The following is a 23,029-nucleotide window of genomic DNA, read 5'->3' as shown; positions in this document are numbered from 1 at the left end:
TAATTTGATTTCTCATTCCTTGTTTTCGGTACTTTAATTAATTCGTATTGATAAATAAGAGTAGAAGGGGAAAACGAACTGTCCAAACTAAGTAAAATAATATGGTTGGAGAACAGCTTGCACAGACAAATTGAACAATGAAAGGAAAATATATTATTTTTAAAATGAGTTTAATCACTTTTAGTTTAGGTCCATCTTAAGTTCAATGAGGTCCCCCCAAAGAACAGATTGTACTTTTTCTTCCTTCACCTCTCCTCCAAGAGCAGCTGTTTGCTTTGTTCCTTATAGATCTGGAGAGATGAGCTGTTTTGAATTAAATTTCTTATTTTTGTAATGTACTACCTGTGTCAATTTAATAGAATTAGTTAAGACTGAATGTGTGCTTGTGTGGGTTTAATCTACATATATGTATGTATCCACCAAATATGCAAATGTATATTATAAAATATGGATTCTAAATTGAAAATGCACAGGAAAAGAATACTACGTGTGCTTAATATGGCATATGCCAGCCATGATCTTTTTTTCTCTCTCTCTATGCTTCGTATTTCTTGTATTTTAAAATTAACAAGAGTCTCCTCCATGGACCCCTCGGAGAGCATGTATGTTGTAAAGAGCATTTCTCGGAGCTTGCAGACCCAACCTGGCAGAGATATAGAAAATGATGCAGGTCATGTAATTTCAAATAACGTAGAGTTCTGCCTTAGTTACTTGCCCAAATCTTAATTTCTGGCATTAATAAAAGGTTCATACTATTTCTAAGGGAAAGAAGGTAGATACCAACCTACCAATTTCTTGGGACTATTTTAATGGGAAATTGGAACTTGAATAATTAAGGGGGGAAATGAATTTATAAAGCTCTTTGTTAAATATATGAAGGTCTTCTGTTTGTAGGTATAACACAGTTTATATTAAACTAGAATTTCATAGCCGATTCTAAACTGGTATAAAATTTGTTTTAATGGTCATAGAGGCAGATTCAATCCCTCCCCCTATCCCCTGCCGTGTGTGAGTGTGTGTGAGTGTGTGTGTGTGTGTTTCTATCTCCTTACATTCTTCATTTTCCTTTTTATGGAAGTTCATTAAAGAAAATGGTCTATTTCCTCTGGAAATCCATTTAACCGCACCTATTTTCCCCGTATTGATTGACATATTTTCCCGGAGACTCAGAGTCAAGCATGCTGCTCTACACACAGCTTATTCACATTCATTTTCTGTATGGGACCACAAGTCACTTTCCAATAACTTTCTAGAATTCTGAAACATAATTCTTTTACATTCTTTAATGATATATAAATATATTAACAACTTTCTTGGGGATGCATTTCCTAAAAATGTTTGCCTAAAGAATGGTCTATGCAGAAAGGATATTACTAATATAGCAGTTTGAGAAATTTATAAAAAATAAGTGGTCAGGCAGATCTTGATTTTAAAATGGCATTTTTTTTTCCCTTTGCTCTGTAATATAACAGCTATTACAGAACAGTTTAAGACATTTAAGGAAGACATTGAAAGGTTTAGGTTTGAGATTTAATAGGCCAAATGCCATCTGCTTCTGCAGTTTGTAACATTTTATTATTAACAACTGTAGACGGAAGAGGCAGTCTATTTCGGTGGCGAGGACAGATTTCTGTCCATCTGTGCCCGTGCTGCAGCGCGTCACTGGTGCTTTGGATCCTCATGGCTCTGAGCCACAGCGAGGTGGAGTCAAGGTCACGCGTGGGAGGACCTCAGCACATTCTGTCTCCTGACTCGCAGACGGGTGCCATGGGCTCTGCCCCGGGCCGGCCATTCTGCTCCTGGGTCTTGGAGCTGGGCCTTCCATGCCTTCATTTCAAAGGAAAATGTTAACTTTAAACATTTCACAATTTCAGACAAATAATTTATTTTGTGTCTCTGGTTAATGTCAGCTTCCCTCTTAGGGTGACTCACTTCTTAACAGTGAAAAGTGTGTAGAGGTTATGCTGATTTTTTAAAACTTTTTTCACTCCCTTAAGAATCACGGTGGGGTTAGCATCCATGTGCAATTCTGTCTTACGGCAAAATAGCTGAAAGCAAGAAAGCAGGGTGTTCAGACCGACTTTAAAGGCTTGTGAAGTGTTGCCGGTCATTATCCAATACTTCATTCTTCTTTTGAGAACACTTAGTATGTAGCATCTCTAAATGTGTGCTTTATCTTCTCTTTCCCAAAAAGTGCTTATCAGATTGTGGTGGAGGAGTTGCACCCACACCGAACGAAGCGAGAAGCGGGAGCCATGGAATGCTACCAGGTTCCCGTCACCTACCAAAACGCCATGAGCGGGGGTGCGCCCTACTACTTTGCGGCTGAGCTGCCCCCGGGGAATCTTCCTGAACCTGCTCCCTTCACAGTGGGGGACAACAGGACCTATCAGGGCTTTTGGAACCCCCCTCTGGCACCACGCAAAGGATACAACATCTATTTCCAGGCAATGAGCAGTGTAGAGAAGGTAAGCCTCCTCCAAGTTCTGCTTGTTCACTGCCCGGCGGCAAAGCCGCAGTCAAATTTTATAAATACTCAGTCGCATCTGTCAGTTTAAAAAACGGGGGAGGGGGGGATCATTGATATGCAGGGGGCTGCTGCTTCTGTTCCCACTGTGTGCACGGTTTTGAGCTGGGGGCCCCACGTGTTACCTTGCTCAGGATTCCTGTTTCCTAGTAACAGCTTCTACGAACCCACTTCAGGCAAACCCACAAGAGCAATTGTGAGCAAAACACTTCGGAAAGGTGGGTGTGTGGCCTTGCTGCTGGGGCTGGAGCCCTGGTGAATATCAGCCATTGTTCTGTCCTCTTTGCTCAGGAGTGGCTGCACTTCGGAAGATTAAATCGACTGCAGGATCAACAGAATGCGTGTTCCACAGCAGGCTAATCAACCCTTATAAACTTTTCAGGGGGTACAAGCCGAGTTGTAAATAACAAGTAACAATCCTCCGATTACAAATAGGACTCCTGCGGTCCGCCTGACAGAACCTAAACAGAAGGCTGCCGGGAGAGGGCTGGCTGTTGGGCCCGTGGAGGAGTCTTGTTTTCCATCTCCCTGGTTGCCCCTCCTTTTCCCATTTTGGACACAGTTGTTTTTGAGCACTGCCGCTGATCCCAAATGAATATTGGAAAGGAAAACACAACAGGAAGTAAGAAACTACCAGTGGCTCCATACGTGGGGAAATAACCTGCCTCATGCTGGTCTCTGTGAAAGATTTTCTTTCCTAAACCTTATTTAATTTATTTCTTTCCAGAGGGAGATAGAAAAAAATACATTAAGAATAGAAAATGCCCACAATTTGGAATCCACTAGCACAATGACATTTTTGTTGACTTGTAGCTTTATAGGAAATGGCTGGGTTTGGGTAATTGAGTCCCCAAGGTGGGTACGTGAGAGGTGCTGTGAAATATGTGCTATCTAGTTGCAGCAGTTATATTTTGGAATAGTTTAACTGGAAGACATAGCAATCCATTGATATTTCTGCAGGGACCATGAGAACTTAGGGTATTGACTGGTTGCTTTTGAATGAAAACTTTATCGTTCTGCTCACCGTATGTGGCTGGTTTGCAGAATATGGCAGAGAAAAATGCCCCACAGCATTTTCTAAAATGCACCCCAAAGCCAGGGGCTGCTCCTGGGTGACAATGCTCTTCTCATCTTCTAGTGTATTTCTTCATGAGAGGGAATCTTTCCAGGCAAGTCAGCTGCCTGCTTCCCTCCTACACATCATTCCCTCCCATTGGTAACACTGGGCTGTTCAAAAGACAGATGACTATAAAAGTTAATATTCCATTCTGGATGTAGAGAAACATAGGGGTAGAAAGCATACTTCTGTGTTTGGGTATTCATCTTTAGAGAGTTGATAGAGTACAAGTTGACTTTTGTTATCTGGTGTGTGGTATGAGAGGCGTATTAATGAATGCATGTTACTTATAAAGGATTTTATGTGGCACTCTTTAAAAGCTTTCTTGCCCTAGCTGGTGTGGCTCAGTGGATAGAGCATCAGCCTGCAGACTAAAGGATCTCAGGTTCGATTCCAGTCATGGGCACATGCCCAGCTTGCGGGCTCAATCCCCAGTAGGGGATTGGCATGAGGCAGGCAATCAATGATTTTCTCTCATCATTGATATTTCCATATGTCTTTCCCTCTCCCTTCCTCTCTGAAATCAATAAAAATATTTTAATAAATAAATAAATAAAAGCAAGCTTTCTTATGAACAGTCTCTTCTAAATGTTACTTTATCTACATGTGTTAAAGTACAGAGTAACAACAATATATTTCAGTTCCCCTGGCAAAGAGTTTTTAAAGTGACATGGCTCCTACCAGCGATGGCTGGTAATCCTGATAGAGTTAACAATTGCTTTTAGGAGATCAAAATTCCATCTGGCCTCTACAGGAAAGTGAACTAATCTCTTGCCATTCACTGTGAAGGCCTTAGGTCACAGTTAAGGAATAGAAGTGCATACTTTCATTTTTAATTACTGATTCCCCTTCAATACTTTATTTTACTTAATTTAAAAATAATAAATGCTTAAGAGAGAATTATAAGCTTTTGGTTTATCAAGATATAGAACTACTCAAGATGCATTTATAACTGCATCTAAAAACAAATAGCCTCTGTCTTGTTTACTGGCTTTAACATCTTTTCCAGCCTCTTGTACGTTCAAAGATGTGAGCTGAATAAACTAAGTCTGGGAATTGTAGGCCTAAAGTACGTTCCAACTCCCAGTGCCACCCCACAGCATTAAAAAAAAAAAAAGGAAAAGAAAAGATAATTTGTGTTCTTTCCTATGTCTACTATTTCCTCAACCCTATCTGTCTAGCAAGAGGAGGAAAATAATCACACCAAGTAAGATTTATTCCCTAACAACTAAATTAAAAAGAGAAAAGAACGGATAAATTATGTTCAGATAAATTATGTTCCAACTGTGATGTAATTTTTTTTACTCCTCACCCATGGATATGTGTGTGTGTGTGTGTTTTTCTAATTGATTTTTAGACAGGGAGAAAAGGAGAGAGAGAGAGAGAGAGAGAGAGAGAGAGAGAGAGAGAGAGAGAGAGAGAGAGAGATGCCTCCCATACTCACCCTAACCAGGATTGAACCTGTAACTAAATATGTGCCCTGATTGGATATTGAACCCACAACCTTTTGGTGTATGGGATGATGCTTCAACCAACTGAGTCACCCTGCCAGGGTATGAAGTATTTTTTTTATGATTTTCTAACTATTATTCGGCTCTTTAGTCATGGAAGGCTCCAAGTGACAGTATGTAATGCCCAGCATTGGTCTGAGTGTGCAGTTATGAGGTGAAAATGAAATTTATATTTGGATCTGATTTGCATTAGCTTTGCAAATATGTTTTCTTTCTGATTGTTCAAAAAGTAAAAAATGCAAATGGAATGCCATTATACTTGTCCCAGACAAGACAGCCTGTTTCATTACAAGGTAAAAACAGACACCTAAATATTTAGAAAAATATTGAAAAAAAATTTAAGTTCTTATTTGTTGTTGTTGTTGCTGTTAATCCTCCCTGGAGGATACACTTTTCCATTGCTTTTAAGAGAGAGTGGGAGGGAGGGATGTGTGTGTGTGTGTGTGGGGAGAGAGAGAGAGAGAGAGAGAGAGAGAGAGAGAGAGAGAGAGAGAGAAAGATTGATGTATGAGAGACATTGGTTGGTTGCCTCCCACACACACCCCAACTGGGGCCAGGATCAAATCAGCAACAGAGGCATGTGCCCTTGACTGGGAATTAAAATTGTGACCCTTCTGTGCACTGGCCAACGCTCTAACCACTGAACACACTGCTCAGGGCTTAAGTCTTTATTTTAGATTTAAAAAATTATCTAAGAATACATATAAAAACATGTTTCTTTAGCACTGCAATTGTATTCTTTATAAGCCTATTTTATAGCTCCAGATTGATCTACATAATAATTATAGTTTATGAAACAGGAAGCCTATGTATACACTGACTATTTTCTTTCATTTTCACTCCATCAGGAAACTAAAACCCAGTGTGTACGAATTGCTACAAAAGGTAAGAGGTTTGCTTTTTTTTCTTTTTCAAATTCCATTATCCTGCTTTCTAAAATGAAAGAGCTTTATTCCCTGCTTCGGGGCTAATTACATGTAGCACTTCTACAATTTTGTAGTAGGACCCAGTTAAACTGCCAGCCACGTCCTGGGACTCACTTGGGTGTCTTTAACATGTAATGGGTGCTACTTTTCATCCTCTAGGAATTGACTGGAGGAATCTTGTTATGAGAATAGGAGGGATTCAGAAACCCTTAACAGTGGTTCTCAACCTTCCTAATGCCCCAACCCTTTAATACAGTTCCTCATGTTGTGGTGACCCCCAACCATAAAATTATTTTCGTTGCTACTTCATAACTGTGATTTTGCTACTGTTATGAATCGTCATGTAAATATCTGATATGCACGATATATTTTCATTGTTACAAATTGAACATAATTAAAGCATAGTGATTAATCACAAAACAATATGTAATTATATATGTGTTTTCCGATGGTCTTAGGCGACCCCTGTGAAAGGGTTGTTCGACCCCCAAAGGGGTCGTGACCCACAGGTTGAGAACCGCTGCCTTAGAAGGACTTTTTCCTGCCATTTAGTGTCTGAAAGGTCTTGTGCTGCTGATCAAAAATGTATTGGAAAAACTCAGCAATATCAGTTCAAAAATCACAAGGTGCTTGTTTAAAAACCATTGTTACTTTCTCTGGTAGACGATCAAAGGTAAAAAGTAGCAAGCTAGTCCATGCATGTGGAAGAGCATAGGTGTGAAGACTGGTCTATAACTTCATCAGCACTGCAAGTTCATTGGAGAGGCTTTACTTTTTTCTTTTCTTTTTTCTTTTTAATCCAACCGAAGCCAGTAAATTAAATCTGTGATGGCTAATGGCCAGGGCAATTCCTGCTGACATTTCATAGTTTAGCTCTGTTGCCTAGTTTTTTAGGAGAAAACATTTTCATCTTCGAATGAGTATTTAGATTTCAGAGTGGGAGAAAATCTTCAGCATTCACTATGTTTATAATCTTTCATTTAAGACTTATGCGATTGTGCCAACAAAGGAGAGAGAGAGGTTGGTGTATTTTAACAAGAGGAACAAGAAAAAAGCTGTCTGCATGCAGACATGGGGCTCTGTGGAGAGTTGGCGCTCTGGGTTGTTTGTCGCTGGAATTAGTATTAGACCCACGTTCATGACCAGTAGTTGATTCATTTGGATAAAAATGAATGGCTATATTCTGTTTGTGCTGGCATCATTCCTTTCATCATTTTTTCTCATCTAATCATCAGTCTGCTCAATTAAGCATTTGTGTTATACTCTTGTTTGTAAAAGCAAAAGAGACGTTTTTCTTGACTCATGAGAAGTAATAAAAAAAGCTTCACAGAAGAGAAAATAAATACACTTTTTAATTCAAATACTACGATTCCTCATGATATTTAAAAAAGCAATCCTTAGTGAAAGGAAAGAAAAATATATATACAGATGCACGTAATGTACAAGCATTTATTTTATTTTAAAAATAGCTCATGGATCAAGAAGTAGAGTTGAAAATTTTAAAGATAGTGGCAGAGAGCATTTAGGTATATATCAACTATGTTTTTTCCAAACTTAAAATAAAGCCAAAAATGTATAGTCTTGCATCAGCTTCCAAAAAGATTTTTAAATATTTTTTGTAACTGAGAAAAGATAGGTATAAATGATTTAAAATTTTTCTTATTTGGTTATTTAATTATTTTCACTTATACAAGTGTTTGCCATTTTGTCCCTCTCTCAATACAAATAAAATTATAATGAAAAAATATCACATGAGATTTAAATTGCAGGAGGTGTAAAATTATAGAAGTCAAACGTACAAGGTGGCGCAGAATATTGTCCTGAAACTCAGAGGTAGTAAGAAAAGGTCCATTTGTTGTTGTTTCTTCTTTGTTTAGTAATTTATCCTGCTGTACTCTGGATCTCTAGTTTGGCAGTGTGGTTTAATGAGTAAGGGAAGAGGACCCTGGCCCTGGACTATGGGGGTTCATATTCCCCTGACTGTACCCTTTACTATTCTTTAACATTTGCAAATTACTTAACCCTTCACTCCCGAAAGATCATAATAGTGTATTCACTCCTCACTATTATTGTGAGGATTAAAATAGGTTATATATGTATGAAACGTTGAAGGCAGAGGGAACACATGCAAAGACCTTGAGGGGAATGTGTGCTTGGCTGCTAAGGAAAGTGGGCTCAGACCCTGAGGATGAAACAGACTGGTCTTCATTAGTGATTTCAGACTTTTAGCTTGAGTCAGAATCCTGTGGAGGCCTTGTGAAAACCGGTTGTTGGGCCTCAATGGCAGTTTCCAAACCAATAGGCCTAGGGAAGGGCCGAAGAATGTGCATTTCTAGCAGGTTTACTGCTGCTGCCACTGTGGTGACCACGCTTCGTGAGTACCAGTGATCTGAACAATTAGCACGCACCGATGCCCTGTCAACCAAAGCACTGTGATTACTAGCAAACCACCGTAGTACTCATTTCTCTAAAGTAATTACAGACCAATCCTGAGATATTTTTTGATAGCTAGCGTAGACTGAGAGCATCAAACTGAGGATGCCAGTTGTTTACCAGAGATAATTTTATAATTTAGAGTTTCATTCGAATACTGTCAACAGCAGTCTAAATCATTGCTTTATTTCTAGAAATACTGCCTTAGGAGACTAATGAGAATGAAGCAACTCCTCTGCTCATATAACATTTCATAGACACTAATGAGCAAGGGTCAGAAATAACATTACCTTGCAGAGCAAAGATGGCCGAACTCTTGGTGATAAGGTTATTTCTCTTCTAAACCACTTTTTTAAAAACTGTCCATCAACACTGAGCCTCATTACATTTCTAGGGAATCATATTATATTAAATAGATAATGGTAGCCTTAATAATGCTCCCCTCCCCCAGCCTCCACCAAAATTTCCATGTTCTAATCTTCAGAATACTTTGCAGATATTCTAAGGACCTTGTGATAGGGTACTGATCCTGGGTGATACAGGTGGACCCAGTAGAGTTTATATAAGTGGCGGGTGGGAGGCTCAGAGTCCGAGAACCGACATGAAGACAGAAGCAAGAGCTGGAGTGATGATGGATGTGCTTTGCAGAAAGACAAAGGGGCCATGAGCCAAGGAATGCAGCGGTTTCTGGAAACTAGATAAGACCAATGATTTTTTTTTTCCTCTTGTGCCTACAGAAGGAACATAAACCAGTGAACTTCTTAATTTTAGTCCCATAGATTCATTTAGGACTTCCAGCCTCTAGAACTGTCAGATAATAAATGTGTGTGGTTTTAACCCATTAATGTTTTTGTAGTTTGTTACAGCATAAAAGGTAACCAATATGAGTTTTGGTGTCTGGAAGCTGGGTCCTACTGTAACAAATACCTGAAAATATGAAAGTGACTTTGGAATTGGGCAGTGGGTAGAGGCTTCAGAGAATCCTTAGAGCATGATTCAAAAAGCATAACTTGCCTTTAACAGACTGTTAGCAGAAACATGAATGTTAAAGCGTCTGCTAACAAGGGCTCAGAAGAAGGGGGGAACATGTTTCCAGCAACTGGAGGAAAGGGAATTTTTGCTCTGTGGCAGAAATTTAGTTGAGTTATGCCCTGCAGTTAGGTGGGAAACAAAATTTATAAATAATGAACTTGGATATGTAGGTGAAGAGGTTTCCAAGCAGTGTTGAAGGTGCAGTCTTTTTAAAAACACACACACTCCGAAATACATACTTATATACACATTCACGTACACATTTGTTTTTTGTGGATATCATTATTTTTATATACTGGGAACATAGATTCCCTATTTTAATCCTTTGATTTTGAAAAAGGCAAATACTAAATTTTAAAAGCAAACAACTTAAAGAACTTGTGTTCCTAGCAATTAAAAACAGGTCTTTGGAGTGAATCCGCATATCGAAGATTACATTAGTTTTATTGCAAATGAGCACTGCCTCTCTTTTTTCTATATTTATCCTGTTGTGGGGATTAAAGATCAAAATCCAGTTTGGTCTCATTGAAACACATTTGCAGAGTGTTATAGAGCATCGGTTTATGATTATGGCTCCATAATAGACAAAATATTCTTTATCGCCTATTTGTGTGGTGTCTGATATTATGCATTCTATTCAGTTTTTTAATGAAATGTGGATTACTTTAAAGATTATCTCTCTGATTGAATAAAAGGCATTAGAGTAGAAAGTTAATTGAATCTATCTAGAATGATCACTATTGATAGAAGGAAAGATAGAAAATGACATGCTTTTGAACTTGTTTTGTGTTTAAAACTTTTAGATTAGTCAAGTATGTTTTTGTGATCAGTTTTCTACTATTCCCTAATTACACTTATAAAAAAATCTTGGAAAAATTCTAATTCATTTTTCAAAATTTCTCAGATTTTGTGAAAATGAGATACAAAAAAATGTCACATACTTGAGCATATGGTTTAGTGTGCTTTTAAAGACAAACAATAAATGTTATTACCCAAACATCCCAATAGTTCTGGATTTTTCATGTCCTGCTTTTGATACAGATGACAACCTACATTCAAAATTTGGAATCTTGTTCCCTTCTTACATTTGTTTTACTCTTTTAAGAGCTCCTGCTGATTATACAGGTAAAGGAATTACTACTTCTGCTTCATTGTTTAAGGAAATGCAGAAATTAATGTTTGTAAATAGTGGAGGTGATAAAGTGATGCTGGCCACCCTTTATATATCCTGGTAAGGGCAGAAAGTTCACAGTTTGAGTATCAGTGACCCTTAAGTAAATATACAAATTGCCCTTTTAAATCATTGTTATTCTTCCTGAGCACTGTTTGTGTGTGCAGGTGTGTCTCCCATCTTGTAAATTCAGAAAGCGATGTTTTAATTGCTGGCTGCTTCTGTTACTTACAAGTAACACCTGGCTTTGCATCTGTTCCTCTTAAAATGCCACTCTGCCTACAAGGAAACCAATTCTTGGTCCATTTGCTGCTGTTATTTCCCAGATGATCATCCGACTGGTCTGTGCTTTTGAGATAGGATTTCACTGTGTTAGTAAGACTTTCCTCTGCTTACCCTGATAACCATCATCTCAGGTTTGACCCCTTTATAAAAAGCTGCTTTGTATTTGCCAGTTATGATTTTTCTGACAAGTTCGGCTACTAGGGGAGATAGTGGAAGTAAACGTGGTTGACTGTTGGTGGTCTAACAGTATACTAAAGACTACAGCAACTATGAAAAGTTTTGTAGAGAGACGAGGAAGAAAGAAAATTAAGGGTCTCATAAGAGTATGTAGCTAAGACATCAGCTCATGTAATTTGGGGGCTTTTCTCAAGGCTTCCTGTCACATCACTTCTCAGAAGTGATGATGGTAACAACTACATTGTTGGTATCTGATTGTTTATGATAGAAATTTTACATCATCATGGTGAACAACAGTCCTCTCTTGAATATATCTTTGCTTAATTTCCCTACATCTAACTATTCCACCAGCTGCTAAACATTGGGAATTTGTCATCCATTCAGAATGTATTTATGGCCTGTTTACACTCTGTCAGGCACTAAGCCAGATATTGATCTCCAAGGAAGACAGTTGTAGAATGGAAGCATGATGGCTGTATGTAGTTACCATGCAGAGCAGGTTTGGTTAAAAATAGTCATTGGCCACATCTGTCTTAAAACATGAGATATTATCCTTCACCTGGAGATTCCTCCACTCTGCCAAGATCTGTTCTTAGAAATAGAATGCTTTTCTTTTCACTCTGGTAAAATATTTAAAGTCTATGTTATAGATTTACTATAATTTAGGATTTGGTAATAACCTCCATTTAACAGATATATTCTGTAAACTATGTAGGCTTTAAACCTGATTTTATAAAACAAATCGCCACTGTTATATGTTACAGATACAATTTTTTTTTATATTTACCCAACCTGGTGAGGATCTCTTTACAGACATTGCAATTATGAAAACATATCTATATTTCTATAGATAGAAAAATATACAGATTAAAAAAAATTCTTGTCATCCCAAGATAGTGGCCTGGAGCTTGCTATTTTTTAACTTAAATTTTTTGGCTTGGACCAGCCATTGTTGAGCAGGGGCTATTGGCCCAGGGGTTGAGCATCGACCTATGAACCAGGAGGTCATGGTTCAGTTCCCAGTCAAGGCACATGCTTGTTGCAGGCTTGATCCCCAGTAGGGGGTGTGCAGGAGGCAGCTAAGTAATGATTCTCATCATTGATGTTTCTGTCTCTCTCTTCCTTTCCCTTCCTCTCTGAAATCAATAAAAATATATTCTAAAAATATTTTTGTCTTGGACACATTTTCAAGTTATAAAATGCACATATTCCATGGTTTATGAATGTATGTTTAACCCTTCCTTTATTGTTGGACATTTTGACTGTTCATTTATCTTGCAATTATATGCAATGAAATAAACATCCTTGGCTAAGAACTTAATTATCTTGTTATAGAATAAACTCTTAAAATCAATATTTCTAAGTCATGTGCTATTTATAGATTTTTAAATAATTACAAATTACATTAAAAAAGAATTCTACAAATTTATGTTTCAAACAATATTTGAATGCTTGTTTTCCATACTCTCTTATCATTACTAATTGACACCAGTATTTTAAGATTTTGCTTATCTAATGTGCAAAAACATGGTTAACATTTTATGTTTTATTGTTAAATGATTTACATAATGATACCATTGAATTTGTTTTAAAACTGTTCTATAAAGAATGAAGAGACGAGCACATAAACAGTTAACTGTTCAATTTATGGGATGCATTTTGTTTCAAGTTGATGAATCAAATAAAATTAACAAACATTCAAGCTCTTTCAATGAAGGCTGCCTCTTAGGGAAAGCCTAGAAATACTTTAGTTTTCTTTGGAATATCTGTAAGTGCATGGTGGTTCTTTTACACTTCCTGAGCTGCAAGCAATTCTAAATCATCTTGGTTTATTGCTATGCTTTTATTAATCATCAACAGTCTCTGATTTCAGAATTCTTTAGACTTTCTCACATTGAGTAGGACAGCATTCCTAGAAGTTGTGAAAACTGTACTTTTTATTCTTTAAAAACAAAATGTGTCAAAAAAAACAATCAAATTATGGGAAAGCATGAGTAGCCACAGAGTAAGTTGGGATTTATTAGGTAAGTCAGTTGGCAGAAGCAGATGTGAGGATCATTTTAAATTCACTGCTAAGAGAACCTTTTTTTTAAAAAATCCAGCTTAAAGAAGCTATTTGAAAAACTCACACAATGCTCTGCAGAATGACAACAAGATGAATGTCATAACAATCATAGAAAAAATACATAAAGTAGACTAGTATTTCAAATTTCTCCTGAAAAGAAAAACAAGTTACATCTCTTCTCAGATATATGACCAAGTTGAAAAAAATTAGAAAAATATGCACACCACCAGTTAAGTTCCGTTTGACTTCTGTTTGCCAGATGTTCTGATAGAAGTATTTTTCAGTGTTCAGTATAATAATGTCTATGAAACAATGCTGTGGGAAGTCTAAACTACATCTCCCGTTTATTGATAAAGAGCATATGGGTTTGGGAATCAGTGTTAAAACCACATTGTGTGAAGCAAAAATTTTAGTTTTTCTCTCAGTGTAATAATTGTTTAAAAAATCTGAAAAAGAGAAGTTAAATCTTCCCACCTTATGTACAGCCATTTAAAGTAATACATAGCAGAGAAAATAAAAGAATATTTCATACTTCTAAACCGTGGATTACTTCTTTTCTAGTTTTGGAGGAATTCGGTTTTAGAATTGACCAAATAGCCAGTGATGTGCTTCCCTCCCCAACCTATTATCATGATCACAAGATATTTATTTGCCAAAATGAATTTTGCAGATATTTAGACATGACTGCCTTCTCTCAATTTTTCTTTATCTAAATAAACACTTTATTGAAGCAAATATGTGTAAGAGCCTAATTACGCTAGACTTATTTCCTGAAAGTGCTAGTGTCACAGGAGTAATAAAATCTAAACTCGATTGCCGAAATATCAGTTTACGATATACATTCTTAAGCCTTGATAGGCAAGTGTTCCAGGAGGCTCGGAGAACTCTGGAGCCCCAGTCTCTCGCAGAGGACTGGCTCACCCCACATTTGCATCATGCTTTTATTTGGATCCATTCACAGGAACAGTTGCTCATCAGGCAGGGTTTCAGAAAATGACCTACATTAACATTTCTGCAGGAAGTAGAGGCACCTCAGGATAGGAGAGTCCTGTTTCAAATTTGCCCTGAGATGTAAACTAATTCGGCCTTTATCTGGAATGAGTTAAATGGCGGTGTATGATATTTCTCTTTTCTCCCAAAGAGGATCTATCAGTGATAGAGACCTAGGTCTAGTGATCAAACATACAGTACTGCTTACTGCTAGGAGGCAGAAAGATCTGATTAACCCAAATTAAAACGGTGGGGGAGGTGGTGGCACTATGAACAAGATTCACTTCCAAGCACAACTAGGAGAATGAGTTAGGAAGAAGACTGAAAGAAATCAGGTCATTTATTTTTTAAAAAATGAGGATGATTGGTAGTCCTCTTCAAGGATCCTTTGATATATCTAGTTTTTGCATTTTGTTGTTTATTTTCCATATTTATTTCAGTATCTTATTTTATTAAGTACTTATTAAATATAAACAAACTCAGGACATCTAGTTACTGTGCTGCATTTATTTTTCCTAATTATTTTTTCATTGACGAAGGTTTTCCTCTCTTTTGTTATGGTTAATAAGTATCACTTCTCTTCAAGTTTGTGGTTTTTTTTGTAATCATTTCTTACCCATAAAGTTAGTGTTCTGTATAGAATTATGTTGCTGGCAGCCGTCTTATAGCTTGGTTATCTGAAAGATTAAGTATTTGTCTCCGAAGATCTCCCAGATGCAACTACTCCCAGAAACGTAATTGGCCACCAGAGAATATAGATCTTGGTGGCTTTGTTGAGCTCATTCTCCCATATCCCTTGGATTCCTTGTGCCTTGGGTATCTGAGGCTCTTTTTGTTCATATACTGAGGCATGTTTATGGCTACTAGTCCCCCAATATAACAACTATTTTGTAAGACCTTCTTCACTTTCATAAAATAAAATCCACTTATTGTACCAACCTACATAATTTCAAAAGTAATCAATAAAGCTTTCTAACATTATTATAAAAAAAAGAGCTAAAGGAAATACTTCAAATAAGATGCCACTAATGACCTAAATGATTGGGCCTAAACACAGGGGAAGACAAAAGGAATGCTCTGGAGGGCTGGTCTGCATTCAGGGAGTTGGGCCTCAGTGTAAAGGAGATTTTTGTTTGTTTTTTGCGTATGAATGTGTGTGCTAACTTAGGGGTTCAAATCCTCATTGACATTCATAGGACCCTAATCAGACTCAGTATTGTATACAACAGTATTCCTGACTTGTGAAATTAAGCTTTAGTCATCCATTTTACCTTACAATAAAAAAAATCCTTCATTAAATATAAAGCCACCATTTCATTTAACTTCTAAATCTGTGTCAGTAAAATAAAACAAATTTATCTCAATGCAGTAATAGCAGACGTATGCTATTCTAAAGTCCTCAGAAATCTGGCAAGATGTAAATTGTGAAGATAGATGTGACCTCATAATGTTTCAACAGAGGCCTAAATCCTTTGGAAAGAGATCTGTCAGCAGGGTTTTCCTGCTCTAAATCTGACTTCAGCAATTGCTACCGTCTACCGCAATTTATCCATTATATCCTAGCCTCTCCAGACATTCCTCCACGAAGCCCACTTTCAAATTAAGAGCATAGTTCTGGCATCTGTGCCAGGCCCCAATTGCTGCCCTCATGTACGAAAATTAGTAGTGCTTTTCCAAGATATTCATCCGGGAATATGAACAACTGGTTTAGTTTAGAAATCTAAAACTGTGTTGTTCATTCTTTTCCTACATTCTATACATCTACCTCCGCCCCACCCCCCTTCTCAAAAGTCCATAGTGTCTTCACCAACATTCCCATCAGTTGTGTAGACATTTAAAGCTCAGCTGCTTTCTCTCTGGGAAGGTCACAGCACTTGGAACTGGTTCACAGTACACCTTTGTCCATCTTCTAAAAATATCATCCAGGGAAGAAAGGTCCAGTGTCAGGTCCAGGCCGGTCCTGAGTGTGCTGTTGCTCCTCACGTGGTGGACCTCACTGCTGCTGTTATCCCTTCAGTAGCCAGACCGACACCTGTGACGGAGGCTACCAACTCCTCTCTTTATGGGATTGATTTAAAATAGTGAAAAACGTAGAACCCGCAGAACCCTTCAGCCCTTGGAAACCAACATTATTGCATCTGTTCATCCTCTGAAAGAGGTGAATGTTTTCGCCCTGATAGCTTCATTGACTGTTCATAGTTGATGGTTATGTGATTTTTTTTTTTCTCTCTTGTTACATTCAGCTTATGGACAAGTCAGACATTCTAAATAACGACTGATCTTTTTACTTGTAAATTTCTTGGATTATAATTAGAGTTTAGAATTACTCTTCCAGAAGTTCGACCTGATGAAGCTATTAGAGCCATGGCCTTTACAAAACAGTGACTCTTCTGTTAGGGATCTGGATGAAGTGACTGGCGAAGCTTGGGGGAACCAGCATGATCTGTCAGGCAGAGCCAGAAGCCACAGGAGGAAAACCACAGGAGGCTGAATAACACAGCACAGAGCCCAGAAGCAGGGGGTAGGGTGGGGCAGGAACAACCCCCCATGGGCTTGGAAGGGAAGATGAAGTCTGGAGCCAGAGCTTAAATTTCACCTGGAAGTGAGAGGCAGCAGCCACAGGGACCCCTGTAGCCTCTCCTGTAGAAGTTGGAAATTAGGAAGATGTCAGAGGTCAAAGTCAGACAGGATTATGAGACCAGCGCAGGCATAACAAACCAGAAACACTTGAACTGTTCAAATAACGGCTGTCTTCCCCAGGAAGCCCTTGTTCTTGCAACTGCTGCTAGAGTGAGCGTGCGGAAAAGCTGGTGAGGGGTCATGAAATTGAGTTTGTTGATTCAGAGAAGGTGCTCCTCTTATATGAGGAAAGACTTAAAGTGTGCAGTGATACATTCTTTGGCTTTGTCATTTTGCATTTTAGTGTTTAAGCTATCTTAACTTAATTCAAAATTTATGATTAAAAGATAAAGGAAATATTTTAACAATAAGAGAAGAGAAGGCCAAATTCAATTTGATTTCAGGAACATTTGGGTGGTAAGTTATTAGGGGATGGGAGCAGAGATAATTTTTTACAAACAGAATCAAAGTCTGGGTTACTTGGCATTCTCTCATTAGTTGTCACACATAATCACCAACCCCCCACGCAAAAAAAGGTACTTGCCACAGTCTATTCTTACATAGGACATTCAGAAATATGACACATACATTGAAATTACTTCATTAATTTCTTAGAATGATTCAGGCAGCTCAACTTCACATCTCGCCCTCTTTAGAATTTTCAGTTTTTACTCTATAGCATTTATATAGCATTAATGTCATGCAGCCTGTATTATTTTGTACATGTATTTACTTTCTGAACAAGGTGCAAAGTTTTAGAGGGCACGAGCTGTATCTTTAGCTGTGGTGTGAAAAAAAAATGTACCAGTCTTAGAACCAGAAGACCTGGGTTCTACAAACCAGTTGTGTGGCCTTAGCTAAATCACTGACCACGGTCAAGGTTGCCTAAACTGTAAATCCCACTAACTGAGTCCTTCTCACGGATTTTGGCAAGGTAATGTCAGAACATCCAAGGCTTCGGTTCCTTATCTCTGCTTCAGCTACTGTATCTGCTCTCTCATTTAGTTCACATAGGATGTTTTTAATATTTTTAATGTGTTTTCTATTGATTTTTAGAGAGAGGGGGAGGGAAAGGGAGAGATAGAAACATAGATAAGAGAGAAACATCAACAGTTGGCTGCCTCCTGTACACCCTCTTCAGGGTTTTGAGCTCACAGCAGAGTCACGTACTCTGACTGGGAATCCAACTGCAATCTCTTGGTTCCTGGGTCAACACTCAACCACTGAGCCACATTGGCCGGGGTTCAATATTTTAAAAATGTCCCCTGGTATGAAAAGTTTGATTGATATCATGGTGTCTAATATCTCTTCCAAACTTGAAGTTTCACCTTATCTGCCTCATCTTTTAGTGTATTCCTTTGGACCTAGTAAGTATCTAAATAAATATTTGTTGGGGGAGAAGAAATGAATACTGTGACTCAATTGTGCAGGGTTCAGATGTTCGCAACAATTTCTACGTGAAAAGTTTAGTATGGCCTGTAGCAAATGACATTTTTTTTTACTTTTGAGGAGAATTATTTTTATGTCAGCTCATGATTCTTCTTGAACATGATTTCTGACTCCAAGGAATGAAAAGCAAACCTGATGTGCACATGCTTTGTGCAGAGAATGAGCTGCTTTTAAGAGAATAATCCAGCTGCTATCTGATCAGCCATGTAAGACTTATTCTGTGGAAATAAGGAAAAACAACCTTCCTTTTTCAGTTTGAGTCACGCATATGAAGACTTTGATAAGATTAAAATAATCCAGGAAAGCAATTTCAAGATGCACAGCTAGAAACAGGAGCTAAGAAACGCCGTGTCTAACATGACACAGTCACCCAGTGGAAGACTCGGGTTTTAAGGACCTTCCACAGATAATGTCAGGATATGCAGATGAGGGAGAGCAGCTGCTGGGTGAGCTGGAAGGAAACACTGCTGGTTCAGTTAGAAATCTTATGATGTGTGTCTTTCCAAATGTCTTGCGGCATAATATTCTTGTTTTGTTTTGTTTTGGCTTTAAGTTCCTTTTTTTTAAAGAGGCAATTATGCTGCCTCTTGGAGGGTGTGCTTTTCTGTAACTCTCGTCTGTTTTGGTGCTCTGACCAGATCCCTTTTCCGGAGCCCGAGGACCCGTTTTCTAGTTTCTGTGTTTTGCTAATGGTTCACATCTCTCTTCTTCTTTTCTCTTATTCTTTTCTGAATCACTTTTAGCTGAAAAGCATTTCTTTGCCCAGAGCCTTATGCACCCACCTCCCAAGCCCACTAAACTAGCTTATAGCTAATGACTAACTGACATGGGGCACAAAAAACTAGACCTCTCATTTCAAGGAGAAGTCGCCTTTGGGGCAGTTTATGCTCCAGAACTTCCCCAAAACATCAAGCTGATGGTAGGTACCCACTGAGACCACATTTTAAAAAATATATATTTTATTAATTTTTTTACAGAGAGAAAGGGAGAGGGATAGAGAATTAGAATCATCGATGAGAGAGAAACATCGATCAGCTGCCTCCTGCACACTCCCTACTGGGGATGTGCCCACAACCAAGGTACATGTCCTTGACCAGAATCGAACCCGGGACCCTTGAGTCTGCAGGCCAACGCTCTATCCACTGAGCCAAACCGGTTAGGGCGAGACCACATTCTTACTTCGCTCCTTTCTTCATCCTATTCTGCTTCCTTTGCTACTTTTATCCCAAGAACTTGCCCTGAATAAACATGTGCATCTGAATCCAGGTCTCAGCTCTGCTTCCAGGGAACCTAACCAAAGGCAGTGATGTATTTGAGAGCATAGATATTGTCATCTTTAAGCTTTCACCCTCATCTCCAGCACATCTAGAACATGTTGCTCACAAGTATTTTGAAGAGTGGACAAAGTAAGAAATTTGACCTCCATGTGGCCAAGTCCTCACAGTGAAATATGGGTAACTGAAGGCATCAGCAGTCCAGCACAATGCCACGACCTTCGAAGTGGGGTTCAGGATCTGTAGGAGGGGCCAACGCACAAATGAAAATGCTATACAAGAAATATGAACTTAGAAGGCATTGGGGGCCAGGGCCAGAGAGTGTCTCTTTCGTGAAGAGCACACTGACCTCTGGCCAGTCCCCTTTTTATTTACTTGAATACACATTTGCCCTTTAACAATGCATACAGGCATATCAAAGGTAAAGTTTGGTAAAGAGTAAAAGGATTATCAGGTTAGGGAATTGCCTTGAGCCACCACTATCTCAACAAACCGGTGCTTAGCATCAGCCCTGCTAACGCCCAAGGTCCATCGGCCTCCTGCAGTATAGGCAAGCGGTGGCTTCTCGCAGCACAATTCTAACCTAACTTTAAATCTGAATTCTTAGCTCACTGAAGACTTAGGAAATTGGCACATTGGGGAGCGGAGGAGTTATGATGTCAGCGAGGAATCCATTTTGACATCTTAACCTGAAATTGGAAACCATTGAAGTATCACATCAACCAAAAATGTTCTGACATGAAATTGCACAACAATATTCAATTAACATAATGTTGAATATTCAGTGAATATATATTATAGAATTAATGTAATTTTTGTTGAACAAGAATATTTAACATAATTTTGTTGCACACTGAGAAAATAAAAATAAATATGATGTGGCTCATGTGCTAAAGGAGTTATGAACAGTGAGAGAGCCTGACAACAAATGAGCTGATAATTGTGATACAGAGGACTCAGACATAAAACAGAATACCATACAAAATGAATCTGAGATCAGCTGGTGGGAAGGACCAGGGGCATAGGGAACAGAATGAACAAGGGTATGTAGACGTGAAACTTAATGGAATGTTCAGGGAAGAATATGTAGAGAAATTAGTGAGAAGTTGGGCTAACAAATATGTTGATGCATGGCTATGGGAGAACTCTAAGGCTTGGGATTAAACTTTATCTTTAAGAGCAAGGGCAGCTAGCAACAATGGTTTAGGGTTTCATTTTTCTCCTCTGCTTTAAAAATTGTTGTTAAGACAATATAGAAACATATAAAGTATTTTGAAACAATATCCTAAAACAACTATTATAATTTTTGCTTTTGTATTTTTCTTATCAAATGCTTGCATAAATATTTACCATACTTGCAGCAATTGTAGTTATTTGTAGGTATTACTATATATCATGAACTTTTTCCATATTATGTTTTCACTTCAATGGCTAGATACTGTTATAAATAATGTATTTACTTGAATTTATATTTTTCTTTTCCTTGAAGTTTTGTAGGCTATTAAACAGAGCAGTAGTTTGGTTTTAGTAAAACCACACATGGTAGCTGCAGGTGGGTAGAGATGAGTGGAGTAAACTAATGAGTAGCCAGGACATAATTTTCTATTTACAAAATAAACACCCAGTTTTGTCTAGTAGGAAGAATGCTTTTAAAGGCAATGATATATTCACCCTTCTAAGAAATGATGAATGAGTGAAAATACGTATCACATCACGGTAGGTATTTTCTTCTCTTGCTAGTGGAAGTGTTTTAGTATACTTTAATGGGACAGTGGTTCTCAACCTTCCTAATGCCGCGACCCTTTAATACAGTTCCTCATGTTGTGGTGACCCCCAATTTCATTGTTACAAATTGAACATAATTAAAGCATAGTGATTGATCACAAAAACAATATGTAATTATATATGTATTTTCCGATGGTCTTAAGCAACCCCTGTGAAGGGGTCGCGACCCACAGGTTGAGAACCGCAGAACTATACAGTAATTATTATAAATCTTCAGGTAATTGGAGATTTATTAAGAACGCACTGTGAAATATAATTCAAGTCTGGAAAAAAAAGTGAACTTTTTCTTTTGTGGCACTAAACTTAATAATATGTATTTTTTGTTTAATGTCTGTCTCCCCTTCTAGTCTTCAGGCTCCATATGTGCAGAGCTGGGGTCAAACTTGAAACTTCCCTCAGCAGCTATCATAGCAAGTGCTAAAAAAATATTAAATGAACTGACAAATACAGAATAAATGAATGAAATGGGGCATTGGTTAGAGTGTTGGGTCAGCCACAATTTCAGTGTGAAGATATGTCTGCATGTTGCAATGGAAAATAAAATAATATAAAATGAATAAGAACCTCCCCTTCCATTACTAAATCCTTTCCTATTCCATTTTTAAAACTATCAGAAAGGATTTTTATGAGACACACTATACAAAAAATATGCTTATAATATTTTTCAAAATTATGTAGTCCTGCCAAAGTATATTATGTGATGCATTAATTTTTACTCCCTAATATTAAGTTAAAATTAATATTAACTAAATATTAAGTTCCTGCTATGTGTCAAGCACTTTCAGGTTCTTAAATATGTATTCAGTAATCTTCAACACATCTAGAAAGCAGGAATTATTTATCCCATTTTAAAGTTCGAAAAACTGGGCCTCAAAAAAGCAAAATAATTGCGCCAGATTACATAGCAATTTCCTGACTCAGATTTTTCCTGCTGCCTGTCTGATACATAAAACGGTGTTTTTACAGATTACAAAATACCTCTGACCCTTTGGCAACAACAGACAAACAAACCTCCAGACTTACTCTAAGCAATTTAGAAGAGATATTTTATAAAAATCCAAACTGGACATATATGATTTCCATCATAATACAAAAGTATATATGTTGATGAAATTTAATGGATCATAAACTTTTGGAGAGCTACAGATGTTATTGCTTTATCAACTTTGTCCCTCCAAAATGCCTCATGTCAATTTTTAGTTGCTATTTTTTTACATTTTTAAATATATTTTTTCTTGTTTATCAGTATTACAGATAGCTAGTTGGTATTTTTAAGTGGATTATAGGCTTTAGATATATCATGCTTAGTAATTTATTCAATGCATGAAATATATATATGTACATATTTACTTTTTTTCACTTAACAAAGAACTTAAGTCTTTTGTACAAGTTTAAAATTTTCAAATAGACATGTTCTTGGCCCTTTATTCCTTGGACTTAAAAATAACCTTTTGGGTAAACACTTATCCTGTTTATACAAACTTAGAATAGGACTAAACCATGAGTTTTGCTTTCCTTGGCTTCTTCCATAATACCTGACTATCATAGCTGTTTCTTTTCTTTTCTTTTCTTTTCTTTTCTTTTCTTTTCTTTTCTTTTCTTTTCTTTTCTTTTTTACACACTTTCTTAGTGTGTTTTGCTGGCTGTTACTCTTCGCAGTGGTTCTCA

At 37.6% G+C, this 23,029-nt stretch overlaps 1 protein-coding gene across 8 annotated transcripts in view; it reads left to right on the top strand.

The window, feature by feature from the left end:
• Positions 1-23,029, top strand: part of PTPRK (protein tyrosine phosphatase receptor type K) — a 482,252-nt gene that overhangs the window by 397,227 nt on the left and 61,996 nt on the right. For all 8 annotated transcript variants that reach the window (XM_036318388.1, XM_036318389.1, XM_036318391.1 and 5 more), the window contains exons 12-13: positions 2,195-2,468; positions 6,004-6,040. In XM_036318388.1, the coding sequence (XP_036174281.1) occupies positions 2,195-2,468; positions 6,004-6,040 (311 nt within the window). The remainder of the gene's footprint in view (positions 1-2,194; positions 2,469-6,003; positions 6,041-23,029) is intronic.

This window comes from Myotis myotis, unplaced genomic scaffold (genome assembly GCF_014108235.1).
Source record: "Myotis myotis isolate mMyoMyo1 unplaced genomic scaffold, mMyoMyo1.p scaffold_m19_p_7, whole genome shotgun sequence".
Classification (NCBI taxonomy): Eukaryota; Metazoa; Chordata; class Mammalia; order Chiroptera; family Vespertilionidae; genus Myotis; species Myotis myotis.
The sequence above is the reverse complement of the archived record's forward strand: the minus strand, read 5'-3'. Positions and strand labels throughout refer to the sequence as shown.